General features: G+C 47.9%; 1 protein-coding gene across 1 annotated transcript in view; it reads right to left on the bottom strand.

Annotated features, from left to right (window-relative positions):
- Positions 1-1,429: 1,429 nt before the first annotated feature.
- The window catches only part of Ago2 (argonaute RISC catalytic component 2), an 82,371-nt gene continuing 63,096 nt past the window's right edge, over positions 1,430-20,704 (bottom strand). The window contains exons 15-19 of the mRNA XM_021629060.2: positions 19,402-19,596; positions 17,722-17,856; positions 14,135-14,236; positions 12,511-12,710; positions 1,430-12,372 (exon numbers count right to left, since the gene is read on the bottom strand). Of these exons, the coding sequence (XP_021484735.1) occupies positions 12,264-12,372; positions 12,511-12,710; positions 14,135-14,236; positions 17,722-17,856; positions 19,402-19,596 (741 nt within the window). The 3' untranslated portion in view covers positions 1,430-12,263. The remainder of the gene's footprint in view (positions 12,373-12,510; positions 12,711-14,134; positions 14,237-17,721; positions 17,857-19,401; positions 19,597-20,704) is intronic.

Genomic DNA, 20,704 nt, shown 5'->3' with positions numbered 1-20,704 from the left:
ATTGAAGGAGTCTTCTGTGTGTCCTAGTAAGGGTTTCTATTGCTGTAATGAAACACCATGACCAAAAAAGCAAGTTGGGGAGTAAAGGGTTTTTTCAGTTTACGCTTCCACATCACTGTTCAACACCAAAGGAAGTCAGGAATGGAACACAAACAGGGCAGGAACCTAGAGGAAGGGCCTGATGCAGGAGCCATGGGGCTTGCTGCTTAATGGCCCAACCTGCTTTCTTACACAATCCAGGACCACCACCCCAGGAATGGCACCACCCACAATAGGCTGGGCCTTCTCCCATTGATCTTTAATTGAGAAAATGTCTTACAGCTGGATTTCATGGAGACATTTCTTCAACCGAGGCTCCTTTCGGATGACTCTCTCGTGTGTCACATAGCAGGGATTATAAGGACATGCCAATTCTACTGGCTAGCAATTTGTAGTTTGTTACAAATAATATACAGAACACCCAAAACATTCCCATGGCACCAGAGCTAATCCCTGTCCCTTACCCGCTCATAACCACTGTTTCTTTTACCCCCTTCTTCCCCCCTCAGCATCTCACTATATAACCCTAGCTCTGAACTGGGCCAGGTGTGCCTCTGAGTGCTGGGATTAGAGACGGCAAGATCCTCCCTGCCCAATTTTGCTTTTAAAACGCATCTGTTAAAAATCCACTCTTTGATACACGGAATTGTCACATGCAACCACGTGACTACTATTAAGGACAGTTCTAGCACCCTCTTGAAAAATCTCTTGCCAGCATCTCCATCTCCATGTTACCCTGGCAACCACTGAGCTGCCCTGCGACCCAGTTGAAAAAAAAGACTGATGCACAAAACAAAGCCTTAGGAGGTCACAGGTTTGACAGAACTTGTTCTCCAGAGCACATTGTTCATTCTAGGGACTTTCAGTCGCCCGGGCTCTCTCATTCCACCCCTCCCCTCTCTTCCCAGCACCTGCACACTTTTCACTTAGCTGTACAGGTCAAATCAGCCTGGAGAGAGGCCTCCAGGGGCTCCACCATGTTCACCCCGTTCAGCAACCTGAGCTAGCTCAGAGAAGGCAAAAAACAAAACGACACAAAACAAAACAACAACCCAGTTCTCCTAGTCTGGAGCTCAGGGCCTCGCTCAGGATAGGCTCAGTTGCATGACTTCTCATATTTCCTTCTGTGCTGCTGGTGTACAGGCACAGTTCTCACATACCACACTCTTCTCCTGCTGTGGTGCTCATCAACCCCAGTCCTTGGGTGATGCAGGACACTGTTGAGCTAGTCCATCCTTTGGGCACAGCCCCTGGCTCTGCAGAACAAGGTAGGGTCCAGATCCCTATGGAAAAGAGGCACTCAGAGAAGCTGGACTCTGCCTGTGCATTTGACAGCACTCTCAAGGGACACATCGAGTAACTAACTAGACACCTTTGGAGTAGGCAGCTGTAAATATGAGGAATTTTATTTCATTTTATTTTATTTTACTTTATTTTGCAGACATACTATGCGGCAAAACAAAATTTGACACCATACAAAATAACTTTATAAAATATCATTCACATATTTTATCAATTTACAGCATTCTGTGCATGTTAGGGGGCTACATAGGGAGGTGAAAAAACACTATACCAAACTTTTAGTATTAGTTTATACACACAGAAGAACAACATAAGTAGCGGTTAGGTTTCCCATGAATTTATTGCAAAAATAGTGCAAACTATTTAACCTAGTAAGCTGTGAAAACAAACTTGAAAGGACCCAGCTAAGCTTAAACACGACAAGAGATGCGCAGTGTCTCAGCATTCAGCTTTCTTCACCAGCTGTCTTGTTCATGCAGACTACCCGCCCAGGTCAGCGTGGGTGAGTGCTGAGAAAGAAAGATGTGAAGGCTGCCGCTCCTGGGCCCATCTGCCCAGCGGCTGCACGTTGGCAGTGCCTTTAGGGTCATGCTACTTACTCAAGGGACACCCATGAGGTCTATGTGTAAAAGTTAAGATGCCACGACTTTGCACTGAAGGTACCCACCCTTGGGTGATGAGGAGAAGGGGACCGAAGCAGCATGAACACAAAAGATCTGAATGGCACAGCCTGCTGAGAAGCGGAGTACCCTTTTCCTCAAGTGTGCTTGGGGAAAGATTCCTAATGTAGGGTGACCTTAGAACCACATACTGCAGGGGGAGAAAGGAGGTACTAACTTTTTCAGTTTTTCTTTCAACAGACTATTGGGGTCCAAAAAAGCATAATACCTGAACAAAATAAAGTAAAACACAATGCTACATAAAAAAGCAAAACAAAACGAAAACAAAACAAAAAAACCAAAATGCAGCACACGCAGGTCTTTGACTTGAGGTACCTATGTAAATTTCATCACCTGCCCAAAGTACTCATTAGGTTAAAATAAAATGCTTCCGGCAAGCCAATTATAGGATAGGGCATTGATTACAGAGAAAGTGCAACAGCTCTGAGCTTCATATCCATACGCAGCATACTAAAGGGGGATTTATTCTATAAAATATAGCTTAAGTATAAACCTGATGGAAGTTAAAAAAAAAAAAACCAAAAAAAACCAAAACAAAACAAAAAAAAAAACAAAACAAAACCACACACATCTAACTAGAATCATCTTTTTTCTTTTTTTCCTTTTTTGAGATCCTGCAAAAGGAGAGGGGTAGGGAGCAGAAGAAGAAGGGGGGGGGGCAGCTCCCAAATCACCTTTCAGAGTTTTGCCACCAAGTACAGTTGGTTCTTTTCTAAAATCCAGAGAGCTCTTTAAAAGACTAAAACTACACTACAGGAAAGATTCCCTACACCTTTTGTTTCTTATTGGTATAAAATCAAATTTGTAAGACTCCAAAATATTGTGTTACCTCCAAAGAATTATGTTAAAAAAGATCGCCATAGTAGGAAAAGTTGTAAACTGCCAAATATCAAAGCGTGGAAAGTCATCAATCTCCGACCTTATTTTCTTACCCATCAGAAAGCGTTCCTGACTTGAGAGAACACGGGCTGCAGCAGAATGTGCATCTTCCCCACCTCCAGCCTGGCCTCCAGACAGCCTCGAGCTTGCCCCGCCTCTGCCCGTGCTGCCTAGCACGGTCACCACTCACACCAGGAGATGGAATCGACAACTGTCCATTTGCTGCTTACGAAAGAAAGTCTTATACAAAACATGCCAGAGAAAGAGGGAGACGGACAGCTGAAAAGGCAGAGACACAGTACTTGGGGTATCTTTTTGTGAGGGTCACCCCTCTGATGGCACAGAAATGAAGCGATAGCTATGAAGACATGCATAAAAGAGCCGGGGTGTGTTATGTGTGAAGTCTGCTCTTGGACACATTTCCCCCTCCTTTTCCCAAGAGGGTAGGTTGGGATCCCAATACACCAGAGCAGTTGGGTGGAGACTTGCACGGCCAGTTGGGCTCCCCACTTGCAAGATAAAATGACTATTCTGAATTTCAAAAATGCATTAGGGTTAACATAAAAGGCACAAAATAAATTAAAAACATATTAAAGAAACGGAAATGATGATTTCAAGTTTCATGTGGAGTTAGTTATGTCCCACTGTTTGGTTACTTTTTCCAATTTAATTTGACAGACTTAGTAAATAGCACCCAACTGTTTTAACTGAGGTAGATCCACATTGTAAAGAAGCTGGGTCCCCTCCATTTTCTCTCGAGATTGAAGATGCTTTTACAGAAACAAAAATCTGTTGTAACCGATGCAGAAGCAATGACAGGTGGCAGTAACTGCAGAGAGCTTGGCCTAGGAGCAGGTCGGTGAAACCCACGTCCCAAGCATGCTTCCGGAAACAGTGGGTCCTGTCAGACCAGAGGTGAGAAATCACACCTTTGAAGATGACCTGGCTAAGGTCTCTAGACAGACTGCCACAGAAATGCACATGATCTGTTGCCATCAAGCCACATAGAAGAGCTCAGGTGAGGGGGAGAAGTGTAACCTTGGCAATGACCCCCCCCCCTTTTTTTTTAACTCCAGAGGGAACACGTGCTGAGTTAGGATTGAACATCTTGATCTGGACAGTTGAAATTTACTCTGCCTTTTTTTTTTTAATTTTTATTTTTTTGCACACTTTGAAATGCACAAATTCACTATTTGATTAAGGCTTAATTTAAAGCGACATGACTACTGGTATTACGCAAGGCCTGGGCATCCTGACGAAGCCACAGACTGGTATCAAAACCGAAGACAATGACATGAAGCCTCAGAATTGGGTTTAGCAGGTACTATAATTTTATAATTAATTATACAATCCATGTAGCAAATGAAAAATTATACAGAGGGGCCAAGGGTTATAAATAAGTTTACACAGGAACTGTCAATTTACAAAACAGCACTGCGTGGTTTCTAAACCGCAAGCACAAGACGTTGTCACACAGATCCACTGTACAGGCACAAACATGTCCATGACGTACAGAGTACCACCTGAACCAGGCCCTTGTAGCCGCTCCACTTCTCAAAGTAGCAGACGTTAAATGGATGCAATACATTCTGATTCAAAATGTCTTCTAGGAACATTTGAGTGGGGGAGAACTTAGAGTCTGGGCGAGGAGCCACGGGGGAACTTCTGAATTCATTTTTGGTTCTTTTTCAATTATTTTACAAAAATAAAGTAAAACTAGAAAAATTGATAAAACCAAGGGTTAAAACCCCTCAATAAATATTAGGCAGATAATCTGAAGTAAACGGAGGTAAGAGTCTGGAGTCGGGGCTATGTTCTCTCCCTGTATCTATGAGGCAGCAGCCACTGTTGCACGGAAACTTTGCAATTTTCTCTTACAACATTTTTTTTTTAAATAAAAACTCACGTGCCCCTACAATTTCTAAAACATGAATTCATAACAACTACACTGAAATTCCTTCTCAAACTCAAGACTCAAATTTTAATTTAATGCTGAATTATACCCTTTTGGAGAGTAATCACATAGGTCTATTTGGCTTTGAAGAGGAACCAAAATTGTCAATGTGTCATCCCTCCAGAGCCGCCACACAGGCAAAGGCCTTTTCTAGGCAATTAAAAAACACAAGGCTGGACGGGACTACTTCTCCTGTTAAAAAGCAATCCCTTGACAGGGAAGGGAGGGAGGTTTTCATTAGACTCTAACTGTTAGGAAACTGCATCACCCCTGGCTTGGGAAGGTCAGAGATAAAAATTACACCACAGGCATGTCAAAGCTGGAGTCCTATGTTTTCCGTTTAAGTGACAGACAATCACACCTAAGTGAGCAGCTCCCCTCCCCCCACCCCCAGTCACAGAACAGTAACAACAATGAAAAAGCATTCCAAAACATTAGGACCAAATAGCACCTTACGCTCGAGGATTCACAAACACATGATTCCAATTCCCTCCCTCTAACCCTACTTCCACTACGACAGACAGTCTTGCTGAGGTGTGGAGAGTGCGAGACCAGTAAGGAGGCTGGGCTGGAGCCCTGACCAAATAATGGTCTTCCGCCTGTCTCCCGAAACCCCAGCAGAGGTGCACCTGCAAGCCAGGGCACCAAGAACAGGAGGGGACCGAGAGTGTCTCCACAGCTGCAGGCTGCGGGGTGGCTTCAGGGTGCGAGTCGCTGAGGACTGACGGAGCTTCCTAGGCGGAGTCCACTACAGACCAGCCTCAGCACGACTCTGAAAGAACACCAAGAAAGGTGCAAGGTGTGGGACCAGGTGTCCCAAGACAGTGAAGCCAGAGCCTGGAGGGAGGGTTGAGGCCACCTGCTGTGCAGGATGGAGGGCCCAACCTTGATTGGCCATTACAACCAGTGGATTTCCCAAGAGCCTCTGTCCCCACACATGGACCTCACTGACACTAGGGAGCTTGAAGATGAAGAAAGAACTGAATGAGGAGGGTCTATATACTAACTTCCTGGTGACACGTACACGGAAGAGGATGGGGCCTGTGCCTTACCTCTAAATGAACTCAAATAAAGGCAGCTCTAAGCAAAACAGGGGCTCATTCGGGCTTTTAGCCCTCAGGAACGCAGGGACCAGAACTGCCAGAGCATTAGAAGGTTTCACATCGTGCTCTCACTTCAACCAGTTTAAAAAAAAAAAAAAAAAAAAAAAGTGTTAGCTCAACACTGCAGTGGCCAGCACTCTGGGCTGTTATCTCTCACAGTGTCATGAGTGGAAAGGCTGGCTGCCTCTGTGCTAGCGCCCTCTGAGGGCTGTGGCTCATACCACCGCACCTGGGTGTGACCCTAAGCAGAACATGTCTAGCACCCCGTGTCTTCCTGGATTCTCACCAAACACCGGTGGCACTCCCCGACACAATGCAACAGAAAGGGGAGGGGGGCACAAAGACATCAGGAAAAGCGTTCCCTAATACCTAGGCACCTGCCTTCATGACACTGTCCACCTGTCCCTCAAGATTTCCTAAGACAACTAATGGAGGAACCTGGGGGCTTACGCTGACTTTCCAAATTTAAGCTCAAGGAAACGTTAGGGGGAGGGGCCAAGGTAGAGCCATGAGGTAAGAGGATGACCTTCTGGGCAGCAGAGTGGACAACCCCTAGAGAGCTGGTCAGACAAATCTGCCAGTGATTCCTGCCCTGCCCACACTAGTGGGAGCTTCTACTCTAGTACAGCCCATTGCTCCTTCCAAACAGAAGGCTTGACGTCAGAGCACAATGCTCTCAGTCCTTCACTTCCACACAGGGTCCCAAGGTCAGCCAGGCCCACGCGAGCTGGATCCATGCAACTGCGTAAGCACATTATCTGCACGAGAGTCGGTGTTGAAGCACCTTTATGAGTGTGTAGTGTATGTATAAAAAGGGAGGCGAGAGCAGGGGGGCCACTTTCAACCCACCGGTAAGCAAGCAGGGGCAAAGATGCCTTCTTACATTAGATAGAAGAGCAAAACCAGGCAGGGACGGGCTATCTCCAGTCTCGGCCACGGGCAGCCCTGTCAGTCACTCCCACCAGCCTGGAGGATGCACGTTCTCCGTGCACAGAAGAAGCCCTCTGCCAGCCTCTCGGGTGCTAGAGTCCTGTAGCTGGGCAGTGCTGAGGAGCCCTCGGTCAGCGACAGCAGGAGGGCGCCGCCCCAGATCACAGTATGGCACACACGTTTTCAAGCCAGAACTGAACAAGGAGTTCACAACTTAGTTTACTCAGGCGATTAATTTGGCTATAATCAGTGTGGATAGCGATGCTTCAGAGCAAACACAAATCTATGAGAAGTCAGAGGTAGCTTTTATGCATCTGTCTAAAAGGTTTTTTAGAAACCACCTTCTGTAGTGATTTGGCTAAGCCGATACATTCAACTTGAGACAATAAAATGGCTGAACAAATCCAAAGACACAAAGTGAGGGGTCTGCAATGGCACTGACAACACACACACACACACACACACACACACACACACATATACACAGACACACACACGGTGGTTGAGTGTAAAAGCTCCTTTTGTTTCAGACGCTGGTACCTTGACCAGACAGTTCATGTGGGGCTGAACCCAGCAGGGTCCCGAGGCATGAGGGGCTGTGCCAGGCTTCAGGTCGCCCTGCCATCCATGGATGTACCACCAATGACAGCCTGGCACAACAGTAACCTCACAGCTGGCCAAAGAAGTGCAGCAATGGCCTGTTAACACTGGCTGGGCTATTCCTATCCCATCCAAGCTGACAAAGGCCACATGGAACTAGAATGGCATATTCTGGGGGCCTTGCAGATCACAACTAAACAGACCAAAGTGTCACAAAGACGCCTAACTAATTCATTTACATTTAAGCCTTCAGGTCTCAAAGAGCCTGCCGTCTCCTATACAGAGGCAGAGCACTTCTTGTCAGAGAGTGAGACAAGGCTAGCCCATGATGCTTGAGAAAACAGAGCCCAGTCTGCACTCTAGCATATAATACTGAAATGTGTATGGGGGTCACAGAAGTGAGGCAATGTCCCACACATCCACACCATTCCTGCCACTGTCAATCTGTTTACAATCACTTTAGATGAGTACAGCAGCTATGGAGTTGGACGCAATAAAGAAAACTGTCGCCAGATCAGTGCAACTTACAGGAGTCAGCATGCCTGCAACACGGCCCTAGCGACAGAGTGACAGGTGCTGTTTCCAGTGAGCCAGCCAGCCTGGTTACTTCAGGGGAAGGGCTTAAAACATAAGCAAAAGGTCTGCATTCACAAGTGAGGCATATGAACGCCAAGGGAGTGTAACTTCTACTCGGGGCACATTCCTTTTCTCCTGGGCGTGAAAGATGAGTCAGGGAGAGGTCACAGCAAGGTTGCTTATGGCTTCTCTGGGGCCACCGGGATTGTCCACTGCCTGTGTAGCAAAATGCCCATGAAAAATCCTTGCAACAATCCAAGAGGTCAGGGCCATGCCGAAGGACCCTGAAGGTTCTTGTGACCAGCCAGTGCTACCACCACAGGGACTACCGAGAGAGACCACCCAGCCCTAAGGCCTCCTGGACACTCAGGGGTCCCAGCTGCGTGACCCGGGACTGGTCTACCCTTAACACATTGTATCAAATATAGAATTTGACTGAAAAACTGCTTGTAAAAATAAAATTCAAATCACCCTGCAGATCAATGCAAAAGCATACCGCTGCATCTATAAGAAAAACAATTCATCCAGAAAAACTACATCTGTGGCTTCCAAAAATAAAGCATTCGCAAGCCTGAAGGTAAACATTGGGTCGTTTATAAAAGTTGGGGGAAATAATCTCTACCATATCCATCAGGTACCACGTGCATTGGGATAACCAACTCAGCTGGATCAAACCAGAGCAGGAGAGGAAAATAAATAGCAACATGTGCATTTAAAAACAATAAAATAACATATAAAAACAACAAACAAAAAACCCCGCCCAACCCCACTGCAGGGGCTGTCTATCAAGCGCTCAGTTATCAGGTAAACATCAGAAATACAGATGTTGGGCCAGCTGCAGACAGCACGGAGCTAGCGGTCTCCCCACCGGCAGTGCCCTGTGGCCTGGAGGCCAGCAAGCGGGTGAGTGTGAGGAGTTGCCAAGAGGCCAAATCTGGAGAAGGCAGAGCAGACCCAAAGTGGTATCAAGTGTGCACGAAAGGACTTCCCAACAGGAGAACAAAGCCAAAACCAAACAGCCCCTCTCTAAACGTCCTGGTGCGCTCAGCTTCAGAGTCAATGGGAACTAGGACAATCTGGGCTTATCCACACGCAGTGACAGGATGGGAGTTTTGCTAATATTCCTAAGGGCTAATCTACAGAACGGGGCCTCAATGTCTCCCCTAGAGTTTCAAGCTGCTTCATCAGCATGCTGTACACAGTGATAAAGGACATCAAGACTGGTTTTTAAGAGTGAGTATCTTACAATGTTCTAGGAAGAGTCCCAGCATGAGTGTCTACTTGGGTAGCCTCCCTTAAAGAGACAGGCACGTCCTAGTTTTCCTTCCAAATGGATACAGAGCACAACATAATCACATTCAGTTTGCTTAAAGCAAGGCACACCTTACTTACAGTGGGGTTGGGAACACAGCTAGCAAGTGGGCAGTCCTCAAACTCGGCCAGGTATCACCTCAGGGGATAATGGCACCTGTCGCCAGTCTTGGGCACAGGTACAGTCAGAAGGCTGGCTCCCTCAGAAGAGGGCCCGATTTTCTACCACACTCTGAGGTCTCACACTGTCTCAAAACTTATGCTAATAATAAGGGGAGGGAGGGCAGAAATTGGGGAAAACAATTATTTACCTGAGAAATTGCAACTATAGCCATTTATAAGTTCCACATCATCGGACATGCCGACGATGCGCATCTAACACAATCAGGGACATTTGGTCTGGGGATGCTTTTCATATTAAAAGTGTCACAAGTAAGCATGGGCTATAGAAAGTACTTTTCTCCAAGTACTTTTGGCCCATCAAAAAGAAAACTTGTCCTTCAAGATGATCGAAACAAAACAAAACAAAACAAAACAAAAACCCAAAACTCGCAGCTCAGATTTTTTTTCCCAGCCCACAGTGTTCCGAGGTGTGAGCTCTGACAGGGATCTTTCCTGCTCCCCTGGCATCATTGGGGGAGGACCTCAGAAAGCCTCCAGAGTCACAGGGGCGGGGGAGGCGTTCGTGGGAAGGGGGTGGCCCTCAAACACAGATGCCAGCTGTCTGCTGTGCCAGGTCCAAGAGGCTAGCAAGCAGGCCTGAGAATCTGCATTCTAACAAACCCACTAGCATGACTGAGATCCCATGGCAAAAGGCTAAAGACATACCCTAGACACACATGGTTTTAAGAGTAGCTGAAAGCAATCTAATTTCAGATTCTAAAAGTTTACCAGGTGCCACTTCTTCAGCCTGACCATGCTAGGTGAGCTAAAGAGTGTTTTTATACCCTTTTGGAAACAGTTCGAGAAAGTGCCACTTGCCAATGGGATAGCAGGCAGCCCCAGTACTTCTTCGACTGGAGGTTTGTCACTTTAAAAGACTTCTAAAGACACAGCAAGAAGAGACTAATGTCATTAGTAAGACACCCACATGCACACACAGATAAACCCACCGAGGGCGTGGTCTCCCAGGTCACTACGTCTGCCCTTCCCACCAGCTCCAGTGCAGGTGGGCAATAAACAGGGCAGCGATGGTACTGTGTCCTCTAGTATGAGGCGCCACGGCAGGGGGAAGGGGTGGGCACCCTCCCTCCACCTCAGGGTCAGAGGTAAATCACGCAGAGCTGGGGGATGAGGACCATCAGCAGGGATAGAGAAAACCCACAGAGCACAAAGCAGCACGGAGAAGGCTTGTCTCCTTCCGGGAACTTGTACATGGAGAGGATCTGGTTCTCACTCAGCTTCAGTACAAGCACAAAAAGCCCCACAGGACACATACGCTGAAGTGGCTGCTGCCACGCGCAGAAGCACTTGTAGTGTCCCTTTCAGTTCAAGGGTCTCTAGGCTGGCAAACCCACGTTGGGGTCCAGGAGCAAACACCACCCAGTCTGTGCCTCCTGTGCCAGCCTTGCCCATCACCAGCTCCTTGGGCACCCTCTGTTCCTACCTGCCAGTCTCATGCCAGCAGAGCCGCCAACGGCAGCTCTCTCCATTTCAGTGCATTCTGAAACCCACCTTCCGAAACTGCACGCGGAGAGGAGTGCACTCTTACGTGGACTTGTTTCCCAGCAATGGAAGAATAAATAAATTCCATTTGTGCTTCATCAGCTGAGCGACACACATGGATGAGGCAGGGGAGGACGGCAAATTACTGGCAAGCACACTGTCCTTCCCGGAAGTACAGGCCACACAGTCCACACTGGGGAGGGAGAGGAGAAGGAGGGGTGCATCGCTGTCACGTGAAGCCAGTTGCATATTCCTCTACTTAAGCACTAAAAGCCACAAGAGGTGGCCTGTCGCCAGGCTCCAAACATTTCACAAGAAGCACCCCATAGTCAACAAAAGGGGAAAAGCATCTACCTACCACATTAATACTGCAAACCAGATATATATATATTCTTCTCTTACATTAAAGACATAACAGTGAAAAAGGATTGTACTGTATTTATCACCACAGACCCGTATTCTTTAGAAACTTTGGAAAATAAACGTCACAGTCCTACAGGACACATCTTATGATTACACTGTCAGTATATTGTCTTTTTTTCTCTTTTTAAATAAATTTTTATCAAAATGGCACTTGTCTGCCAATCTCTCGGACATGTCACTGTTGTAAACACACGTGACCGTCCCCTCTGCCACTACGCCTCTGTTCAGGCCTCGAGGGCAGGCGTGGCAGGTGAGAGACACCATGCATACCTAGCAGCCTCTGCCCAGGGGCTGCAAAGCATGCGGGCCTCCCTTAGAACTCAACATTAGTGACAACTTGTTAGGGCCAGGCTTTAAAACCCCAATGGTGATGCATTCATGCTCAGAGCCTTCACAACTAGATTGAGCCCATCGATTTCATTGAGAATCAGCTGTTTTAAAAACACGTAAATCGAATGACCAAATAAATTAAAATGTTTTAAAGCCCTGAGAGTTCATAAACTGGTTTTAGGACATTTTTTTTGTTGTTTTTTGTTTTTAGGAAACGGGACTCTCAGTGAGCAGCTTATGGGTTTGGCAAACCACGTTTCCTACAGTGGGGTCTCATACAGGCCTGCAGCTCAAAATCCAAGTCTGAAATCGGGGACGGAAGGCATTCTGGAAAATGGAGGATCTGATAAAACCAAAGACGTCTCATGTTCGATGCTGGCTGTCACGGAAGGGCTGGGCAGCTGTTGGTCTGAGTGTAGCTGGTCTCGTGTGAATCCAACTTGGTACACAATCGCTAAACACTACAACACTTCAAGCAAAGTACATGGTGCGCAGTGTGTCCTGGTGGACCTGGACCGCCTTCGCCAGTGCTTGGTGATCTCGCCCATTGCTCTGCCCAGAGGTATGGCTTCCTTCGGCGCTGCAGGGACATGGGAGAGAAGAGAAAGAATGCAGTCTTGACTGGAGGAACTTGAACCAGGCACGAGCATGGAGAGCAGTCGTCAGAGCCCATGAGCCGCCAGCCTTGTCTTAACCCCCTTCCAGGTGTGACACTTACCTGTCGTGTTCTTTATCCACCAGGTGGTACCTGGCGCGGAAGGCCACCAGGTGAGCATAGTAGGCGGGTGCAGGTATTGACACAGAGCGTGTGCAGCGCACATAGGTGTGACACAGCTGGTAGGTCAGAATCTGCAGCTCGTCAGAAGAGAAACGATTGTCATCCCAAAGCACGTGGTAGTGGGAAGGACGGCTTGTCCCCTGAAAGAGGTAGGAGGGACAGAAAGACTCACCACGAGGCCTTACCAGAACCGCAACAAGCGTTCCCAGTAAGACAGACATGGTGGCACATGCCTGTGATCCCAGCACTTTTGAGGAATGAAGAAAGGATTCAAATTTGAGGCCATCCTTGGTAAAACACCCTGTCCTCAATCCCCCAAATCATCTAATCTTAAAAGCCCCATATCTATAAAACAGATTATACATTTATTTACATACAGGAAAGTCACAACCAAGACATTTCTGCCTCCCTCCAAACAGGCCTTGCAGGCTTAGTCTAGGCTGACCTGGGACACAGTGCCCCTGCCTCAGCATCCTAGGTCTCCATGCCCAGCTCACAGAGTGATAGTAAATATGACCGTGACTGAAGAGAGCCAGCAGAGAGGATATTTGATGTTCCTAATGCAGAGAAGTGATCAAGGTTTGAGGTGACTGATGGGAATGAAGGGGGCCCCATCATATCATCATAGACCTCATACATGTGTTAAAATATCATATTACACACCACCTCCATAAATGCGCATTTCATGTAGAAATAAAAAAAAAAAAAAGAGAAAAAGAACATTTTAGAAGGAGCTGAGCCAAAGACAATGCCTTCTAAATATATTAGGCATTCTACAATAGTTTATTTATAATACCAACAAAAAACTCTCATCAAAGCTTTATGTTAATATTAACATTCAAAAAGTGGGAGTTGGGCTGGAGAGATGGCTCAGAGGTTATGGGCACTCAGTGCTCTTCCAGAGGACCCGAGTTCAATTCCCAGCAACCACATGGTGGCTCACAACCATCTACAGTGAGATCTGGAATCCTCTTCTGGAGTGCAGGTGTACATACATGCAGACAAAATATTGCATACATAATAAATATTTAAAAAAATAAATAAAAAGTTGGAGTTGAGAATATTTGATGCACTTTTCCCTCCAAAGTCTTCTGCAAGGGAAGAGAAGGACTCACGCAACAGAAACACTGGTGGCTCCTCCCTGCCTACCTGCTACTACTCTTCAAAGACCTCGCTCTAACACCGGCAAGATGGCAGAATGCTGCTACAGAGCACTCCAGGACTTGTTTGTCCCGACATTTTCTCGGTAGCCAGAAACATGAGTTCTGGCCATGAACATGAGTTCCCACCAGGCTCCAACCACAGCAGCTTCCTGGAGTCTCACCTGTTTTAAGCTCACTGGCTGCCAGCACCTGGCCTTGACCGTCTCCTCACATTCCTTACACCTTGGTCTCACTACACCTACTTCTACACAGGTCCCTTCTACCTCTTGTTTCCCAGTGTCTGACCCAGAAAGTCTTCTGGTCCCCAGGCAAGTGCCCAACTCTCCTGGCCACAATATGCCCCAAATGCATGAAATCACCACAAACATCCCAGACCATCAAAAGGGAGCCTCCCTTCTTACCTGGATGCCGGCATGACTGCACAGGTAGAAGTCAAACTCAGTTGGGTGGGTGATTTTCGTGTCTACGGTTGTGCCTGCTGGAATGTTCCCACTCTTTCCAACCTGTGGCGACACAGAGAGCTCATCAGGTGTGGCAGGATGGGTGGGCAGAGCCAGCAAGAGCACAGGAGCACCAGCTTCTCAGCACACACATCTGTTAAGCACCAGCGATCTCCACAGCTTAACTTGGGCCGAGCTTATGGCTCACATTGCATCTAGGTGCTGCAGGTGAGCACAGTCTGTCTACTGAAGGATCTGCCTGAACAGGCTCCAAGAGAACAGGCTAGGCTCTATGAGGCTGAGGGTGAGACCAACTCCAGATTTTCCACCTCCACCTCCCAAGGGCTGAAAGTGAATTGTAAACCACCATGCTCACCTTAAAATACTTCAATTAGAGAGAGAGAAAGAGAGAAAGAGAGGCAGGCTCTCCCCTGGCAGTGGTGACATTTTACTTTTCTTGCTGGCATAAGCCAGGCCATAAAATCCTTCTATTTATTTATTTATAGTCAAGAGCTCACATTGTAGTTCAGGCTGGACTAGAACTCATTAAGTATTGGACTCAATTCATGACAATTCTCTCGAGTGTTGGGATAACAGGCGTGTGTTACTGTGCTCAGCCAGGCAATTCCTATGCACAATCCCCTAGAACACTGAGGTTATTTCTTGTTTTGCTAGGATAGGCACAGAGAACCGTTAGTTGTGTGTTCCAAGCTGGTCATGGATCTGTACTCAACACATCAGGGACTGGGTGCCACATCCTTAGCCTTATCCTTGTGGGAAGGGCCAGGGAGACGGACGGAGACACAACGACTCATGGTCAGGTGGTTGGGGTGTGGACAAGCAGGTCTGGCTTTGAGCCAGGCTGTTTGGTTGTAGATCCTCTGTCCTGGCTCTTCTGTCACATGCCTCCATCTACCCACACTCAGTGTCATGAGGTAGGTTAATAGCTCTTTTCTAAAACAGCACAAGGCTTTTCTTTTTTTTTTGTCTGTCTGTCTGCTTTTCAAGAAAGGCCTCTGTTCTATATCCTAGGCTAGCCCCAAACTTGTGACTTTCCTGCCTCAGACTCCTAGAAGCTGGGACTGCAGATCTGTGACATCATACCAGGCTTACAAAACATTACTCCTTGAAATTTGACTGCAAACTAAACTCAATAAAATAACTATATAACTAGGAAACTGAAGAGGTGGGCCAATGGTTAAGAGCACTTGATGCTCTTGCAGAAGACTGGTTTGGCTTCCAGACTCACATGTTGGCTCACAACCATCCATAACTCTGCTTTCAGAGGACCTGATGCCCTCTTCTGACCTCCACGAGTAGTCCATGAGCACGGGCACAGACACAAATAAAATAATCACATTAAAAGCACCTGTCTGCATCTATTCTTCTTCTCTGTCGCATTGTGTCAGGTTCACAGCTGACAGTCTGTGTGGGAAACCTGCCTGTAAACCTTTCTAGGCTCTGAGACTTCTAGCATGGGTGGCTTTTTTAAAAAATAAAAAAAGTGTTTGGAGTCAGGCATGGTGGTACATGCCTTTAATCCCAGGAAGATACAGGTGTACTTTTGTGAGTTTGAGGCCAGCCTGGTCTACAAAGTGAGTCCAGGACAGCCAGGGCTCTGTTACACAAAGAAACCCTGTCTCGAAAAATTAAAAAAAGAATGTTTGGGCTTAGCTCCAGAGGTGATTTCATCATGTACCATAAACATTTGTGGTGCATTTCACTGGCTCAGTGTTCCTATCTGCAGAAACTGGCGTTGCCAATCTCCTCTGCTTTCCTGGAGGGCATCCTCTCCCTCCTTCTGGACATCCAAGAAAGCAGATTTACACCCTGTCCTCACTGCTTCCTCATTATTGTCCTTCGTAGGGAGGGAGGCTGCCTCTAGGAGTAGCGCCCCTGGCAACAGAGCCATGGAATCTGCAAGGGAACAGACACCCAGCTGCAGGCACGTCAGCCTCCCTTCATGGTCTGCAGGGCCATTTCTTATTTTATAATAAATGCACCCACGTCTCCAGGCTGAGCTGATCTGCTATGAAACCATTTGGTTTTATGCGGCTGTGAATGCTCTGTAGTTTCTGTTTGTTGTATCTTTAATGCATGAGCTGCGGGCAGCGAAGTGAAAGTGTCAGGCATTCTTAAACTTCATTTGCATAATGATCAAAACATATGGTTTCTACACAATCAAGGTTTGGAAACCACCGGAGACTTCCTTGTCCTTCCATGTGAATCTGGCACCTGCAGCTCTCCTCACCCCTCCCATTCTCTGTTCCCACTCATTCTTGCTTGTTTCAGGTTCCGGCGGTGGTTACAATAGCCACCTGTGACACTGTACTTGTCAATTTCCCCTTGAAATTCTGTAAGCTTTTCATGCCCCTGCCCCCCAGCTCCCTGCTTTACATATTTTAGGGCACAGCACTAGGGGCAGTGGAGACCACAGCTTCAGTACTTTACTGGTAAGTGCCTCCTTTCATTGTGGCAAGGTATACCTCAGTGTCTCTACAATACGGATAAGCCAACGCTGGGCTACCCCGGAGGCCACGGGGCAGAGAAGACCTGCAATGACCATCTTGCAACAGTGTGGTGATCCCAGGCCTTACAGGACCCAAAACGCTAGATTCAAGGTCTGGTAGACACCCGAGGCCTTTCCTTTATCGACAACCTATGTCTCCCAGACAGCAGCTACCCTTATAGACAGCTGTGGGCCTTATTGTGCTGTTAGAAGCACAGAAAACATTTTTTCTGGGTCGTGGAAGCTGGCTTAATCAGTAAGCCTGATTTTAATCCATAGAATGCACATAAAAGTGTCAATGGTGGTGCACTCTTGCAATCCCAGTGTTGGAAAAGCAGAAACAAGATTCCTGGGGCTTGCTGGCCACCCAGCCTATCCTAAGGCTGACACTTTAGGCTTGTCACCTGGTGTCTGCATGAACACACACATACATGTTCACAAACACACATGCATCTAAGAAAGTAAAAGGCAGCTTTTCTCTCTCTCTCTCTCTCTCTTTCTCTCTCTCTCTCTCTCTCTCTCCAGATGGAGGGCTCGAGCTACATAAGCTCCCCCAAAGCCAGAGGTAGCTTCTGTTGGAGCTCAGGTGACTCCAACCTCTCACACTCCCTGACTGTATGGTCCACGGCTCTAAACAGCTGATTTCTCTCAATTCCCTGCTCCTCCCATTTTTACTCCCTCCTTCCTTTCTTTTGTACTTGTACTTGTTCTGTAGCCAAGGCTAACCTACATTCTCGAAGCTGCTGTGCCTGCCTCGTGGTGCTGGAGTACAGTTTATTCAAAGACGGGGATGAAACACAGGTCTTCGTGCATGTTAGGTAAAGCGTTCTACCAACTAAGCCACATCCCAGCCCCGCTGCCATGAGTTCAGTTTTTGTTCGGAACCACCTCTCTCTCATTTATCAGATAAACGACAGTTCGTGTCTGGCTCTTCCTCAACAAAGCCAGAGGGGGCTTGCGAGACACCTGAGCCTGGGTCCCCATGAAGCCTCTCCCGACAGTCTCCCCAGACTGTGGCTGCCCGCGGGCTGTGACTCACGCGCTCATTCTTGTCTGTGCAGAAGAGTCGAGTGTGGTGTCGCTTCTGCACCACGATGAACGTGATCCCTGGCTGATAGTCCTTCTCCAGCTTGATGCAGGCCTCTCGGATGGCCAGCAGCTCATGGTGGAGGACCTGCAGGGCAGAGGTGGGCGTCAGAGGCCTTGCTTTACAGGCATCTTGCAGACTGGGAAGAGCTTTTCCAGTCTGGCCAGCACTGGGTCAGGCATGCCACAATGCCTTCTGCCAGTTGGCCTAGTTTCATTGCGTTGCTGTGGTAAAGACTGACCAAAAGGGTTTATCCAGCTCACACTTCCAGACCACAGCCCATCACTGAGGAAAGGAAGGGCAGGAACCCAACAGAAAACACAGAAGAGCATTATTTTTGCTGGCTTGCTCAGCTGCCTACCTTTCTTACTTTCATTTTTGTTTATGCCGAATGGCCTGTAACTCACTATGTAGACACGGCTGGCCTTAAATTCACAGAGATCTAACTGCTTCTGCCTCCCCAGGACTAGGATTAAAGGCCTGCACCAATACACCCACCTCAGCTAGCTTTGCCATACAGCCCAGGTCCACCTCTCTAGGGATGGTGCTGCCCAGAGTAAACTGAGCCCTCCTACATCAAACAGAAATAGGAAAGTGTCCCACAGACACGTTTTCTATTGTTAAGATTATGAAGTACACAAAGCTGCTTAGCTTGGAATCCATAACGTTCCCAATGCTCATAAAACAGCACTATGAAGACTTATTGGCATGGACAGCAGAGCCGTTTGCTACTGGCTTGCTGACTGAGGGGACAGGAAAGACAAATGGAGCAGATACTGGCTCCTGTCTGAGCTCAGCCATCGCTCGGCACTCAGCAACCCTCATCCCTTCCACCCGTCAACTGTGGGACCTGCCCTGACAGCCTCATGTGAAGACTTTGGTGCACAAGGACCAGGAATAGTGGACTTTGGTTGTCAAGACAGTGTTTCCCTCCCTCTGCCTCCTGAGTGCCAGGATTGGAGGTGTGTGCTACCATGCCTGACCCCCTCAGATTTAACGGCCTGAGCCAAACAGTTTACAATGTTTCAAAACGTTATTTCTAGAATGCCAGTGCAACAATTTAGTTGAAGGGATTTCTGGTATTCTCTGCAGGGTGGAGCTGGCAAGGTTAAATCCAACCTCAAGGGAGGAGTACTAGACGGATTGGGAACCCAGGAGGTTCTGAGACAGGGCTCCAGCTCACGGGAGAACATTGTGGAAGCTGTCACCAAGGTTCTTACAGAATATAGCACTAGAGGCTTGACCAGAAAGAATCGAGGCAGATAGCCCCCTGGAGCCAGGAGGATTTGTTCTAGAGAGAAAAGGCTGCAGCCTCCGTCCTAAACGAGAAGGCAAATGTGCATGTACCGTGTCGCATGCCTCCAGACTACGAATAAGGTAGGCGCGTCAGATCGAAGAACAGCCCAGGTCACACAACACGGTTCTAAGTCTGCTTTCAGAGCCCCTGACTGAGCCTCTCGCCACACTCACCCAGGTCTCTACTGCCCGAACGTGAATCTGAAACTCCACTTCTGCCTTCCCCCACCATGAGCCGCCCTGAAACCAAACGACACCCCTCCGCACCATGACCTGTCCTCTAAACTATGACCAGCCAACGGACAGAAGCCGAGAAGACAGTGCCGTGCGGCCAACCTGCTGGAACTGGCCCTCGGAGACGCCATCTCGGTAGAAGATGATCCGGGTGGGCTTGAAGCGCGTGGATTTATAGAACTGAATGAGCAGCTCCCGCACCATGGCAGCCAGGTCCTGGATGATCTCCTGGCGGTGCTGCTGTACGCGCACGGTGGCGCAGTAGCGGTTGGGGTGTGCGTCCATGCTGCCCACGACCTGCGGGACACACAGTCAGCAGGCGGCAAGGCCTCCAGTGAGTGGTCCCTCTTCTAGGGTCCAGCTGGAGCCTGGCCTGTGGAGAAGTGTCTTCTCACAGCGGCCCTCAAAGCAGAAAGTTCTAAGCACCTTCTAAAAACGGGACCCTTGCCCCACGGAACACAAGAAAAGGCAAAACTGAGTCTATATGGTGGTTGAATTATCTGCGCAAAGAAAGCAGTTGAGGGTGCCTCTAGTTTTTCAAGAGCAAAAACACCTCTCCAAAGTGTCACATGCACATCAAAAACTCAGCATGGCCAGACTTTGGTCCCTAGGAAGGTCACAGCTCTGATTGAGGGGTCATGGAAAGGAGCAAACCAGAGAGCCAGAGCAGAAACCATGATGCTTCCAGGGTTCTGAGGTCAGAGGACAAAAGGCACACCACCCAGCTACAGCTAGGCCCTGCACATTCTAGGCTGGGGAAAACACTTCCTTATACCGTAAAGCATAAAGGAAAGGGCCCTGTGTGTCTGGGCAGCAGGTGACCTATATCTCCCCTGAAAAGCTTACAGAGCAGTGTCTATAGGCTTCCCAGTCTCCTTGTTCTGGCTCTGCTTGGGGCTACAGATTCTCTCAAGCATAGTTTCCCTCTCACACCATGTGAAAAGAAAGACCCAGAACTATTTGGAATAACTAGAAATGTCAACGCCAACAGAAACCTCCTCCTATTGAGAGCTGTGCGCTCAATAGGAGGAGAATTTGGTAAGCCTTGCTCCGATGCCAGCTCCTGTTTGTCAGCTCACCTACATCTGGACTCAACTTAAACCAAAGCAGCTGGGTATGCCTGTGAGGGATTTTGTGGATTGGATCATCAGCGGTGGAAAGACCCACCCAAAATCTGAGCCACAACTTCCAGTGGCAGCCTTCTGCTTTTTGCCTGCTTGCCCAAACTCTTGTTGGCAAGTTTTGTCTACTTTGTTGCTATAGGCAGATTCCAACTCAGACTCAGGAGATCTGGACTCCAGCACCAAACTGGGACCACAGAGACATCCAGTCTTGAAGACTGAGCAGCTACTGATTATTCTTGGCCTTTCTGTCATAAGAGTACATCCTCTAATTATGTGTGTGC

The sequence above is a fragment of the Meriones unguiculatus genome, chromosome 8, assembly GCF_030254825.1.
Source record: "Meriones unguiculatus strain TT.TT164.6M chromosome 8, Bangor_MerUng_6.1, whole genome shotgun sequence".
Taxonomy (NCBI): Eukaryota; Metazoa; Chordata; class Mammalia; order Rodentia; family Muridae; genus Meriones; species Meriones unguiculatus.
Note: the sequence above shows the minus strand (reverse complement) of the source record. Positions and strands in the feature narration are given on the sequence as shown.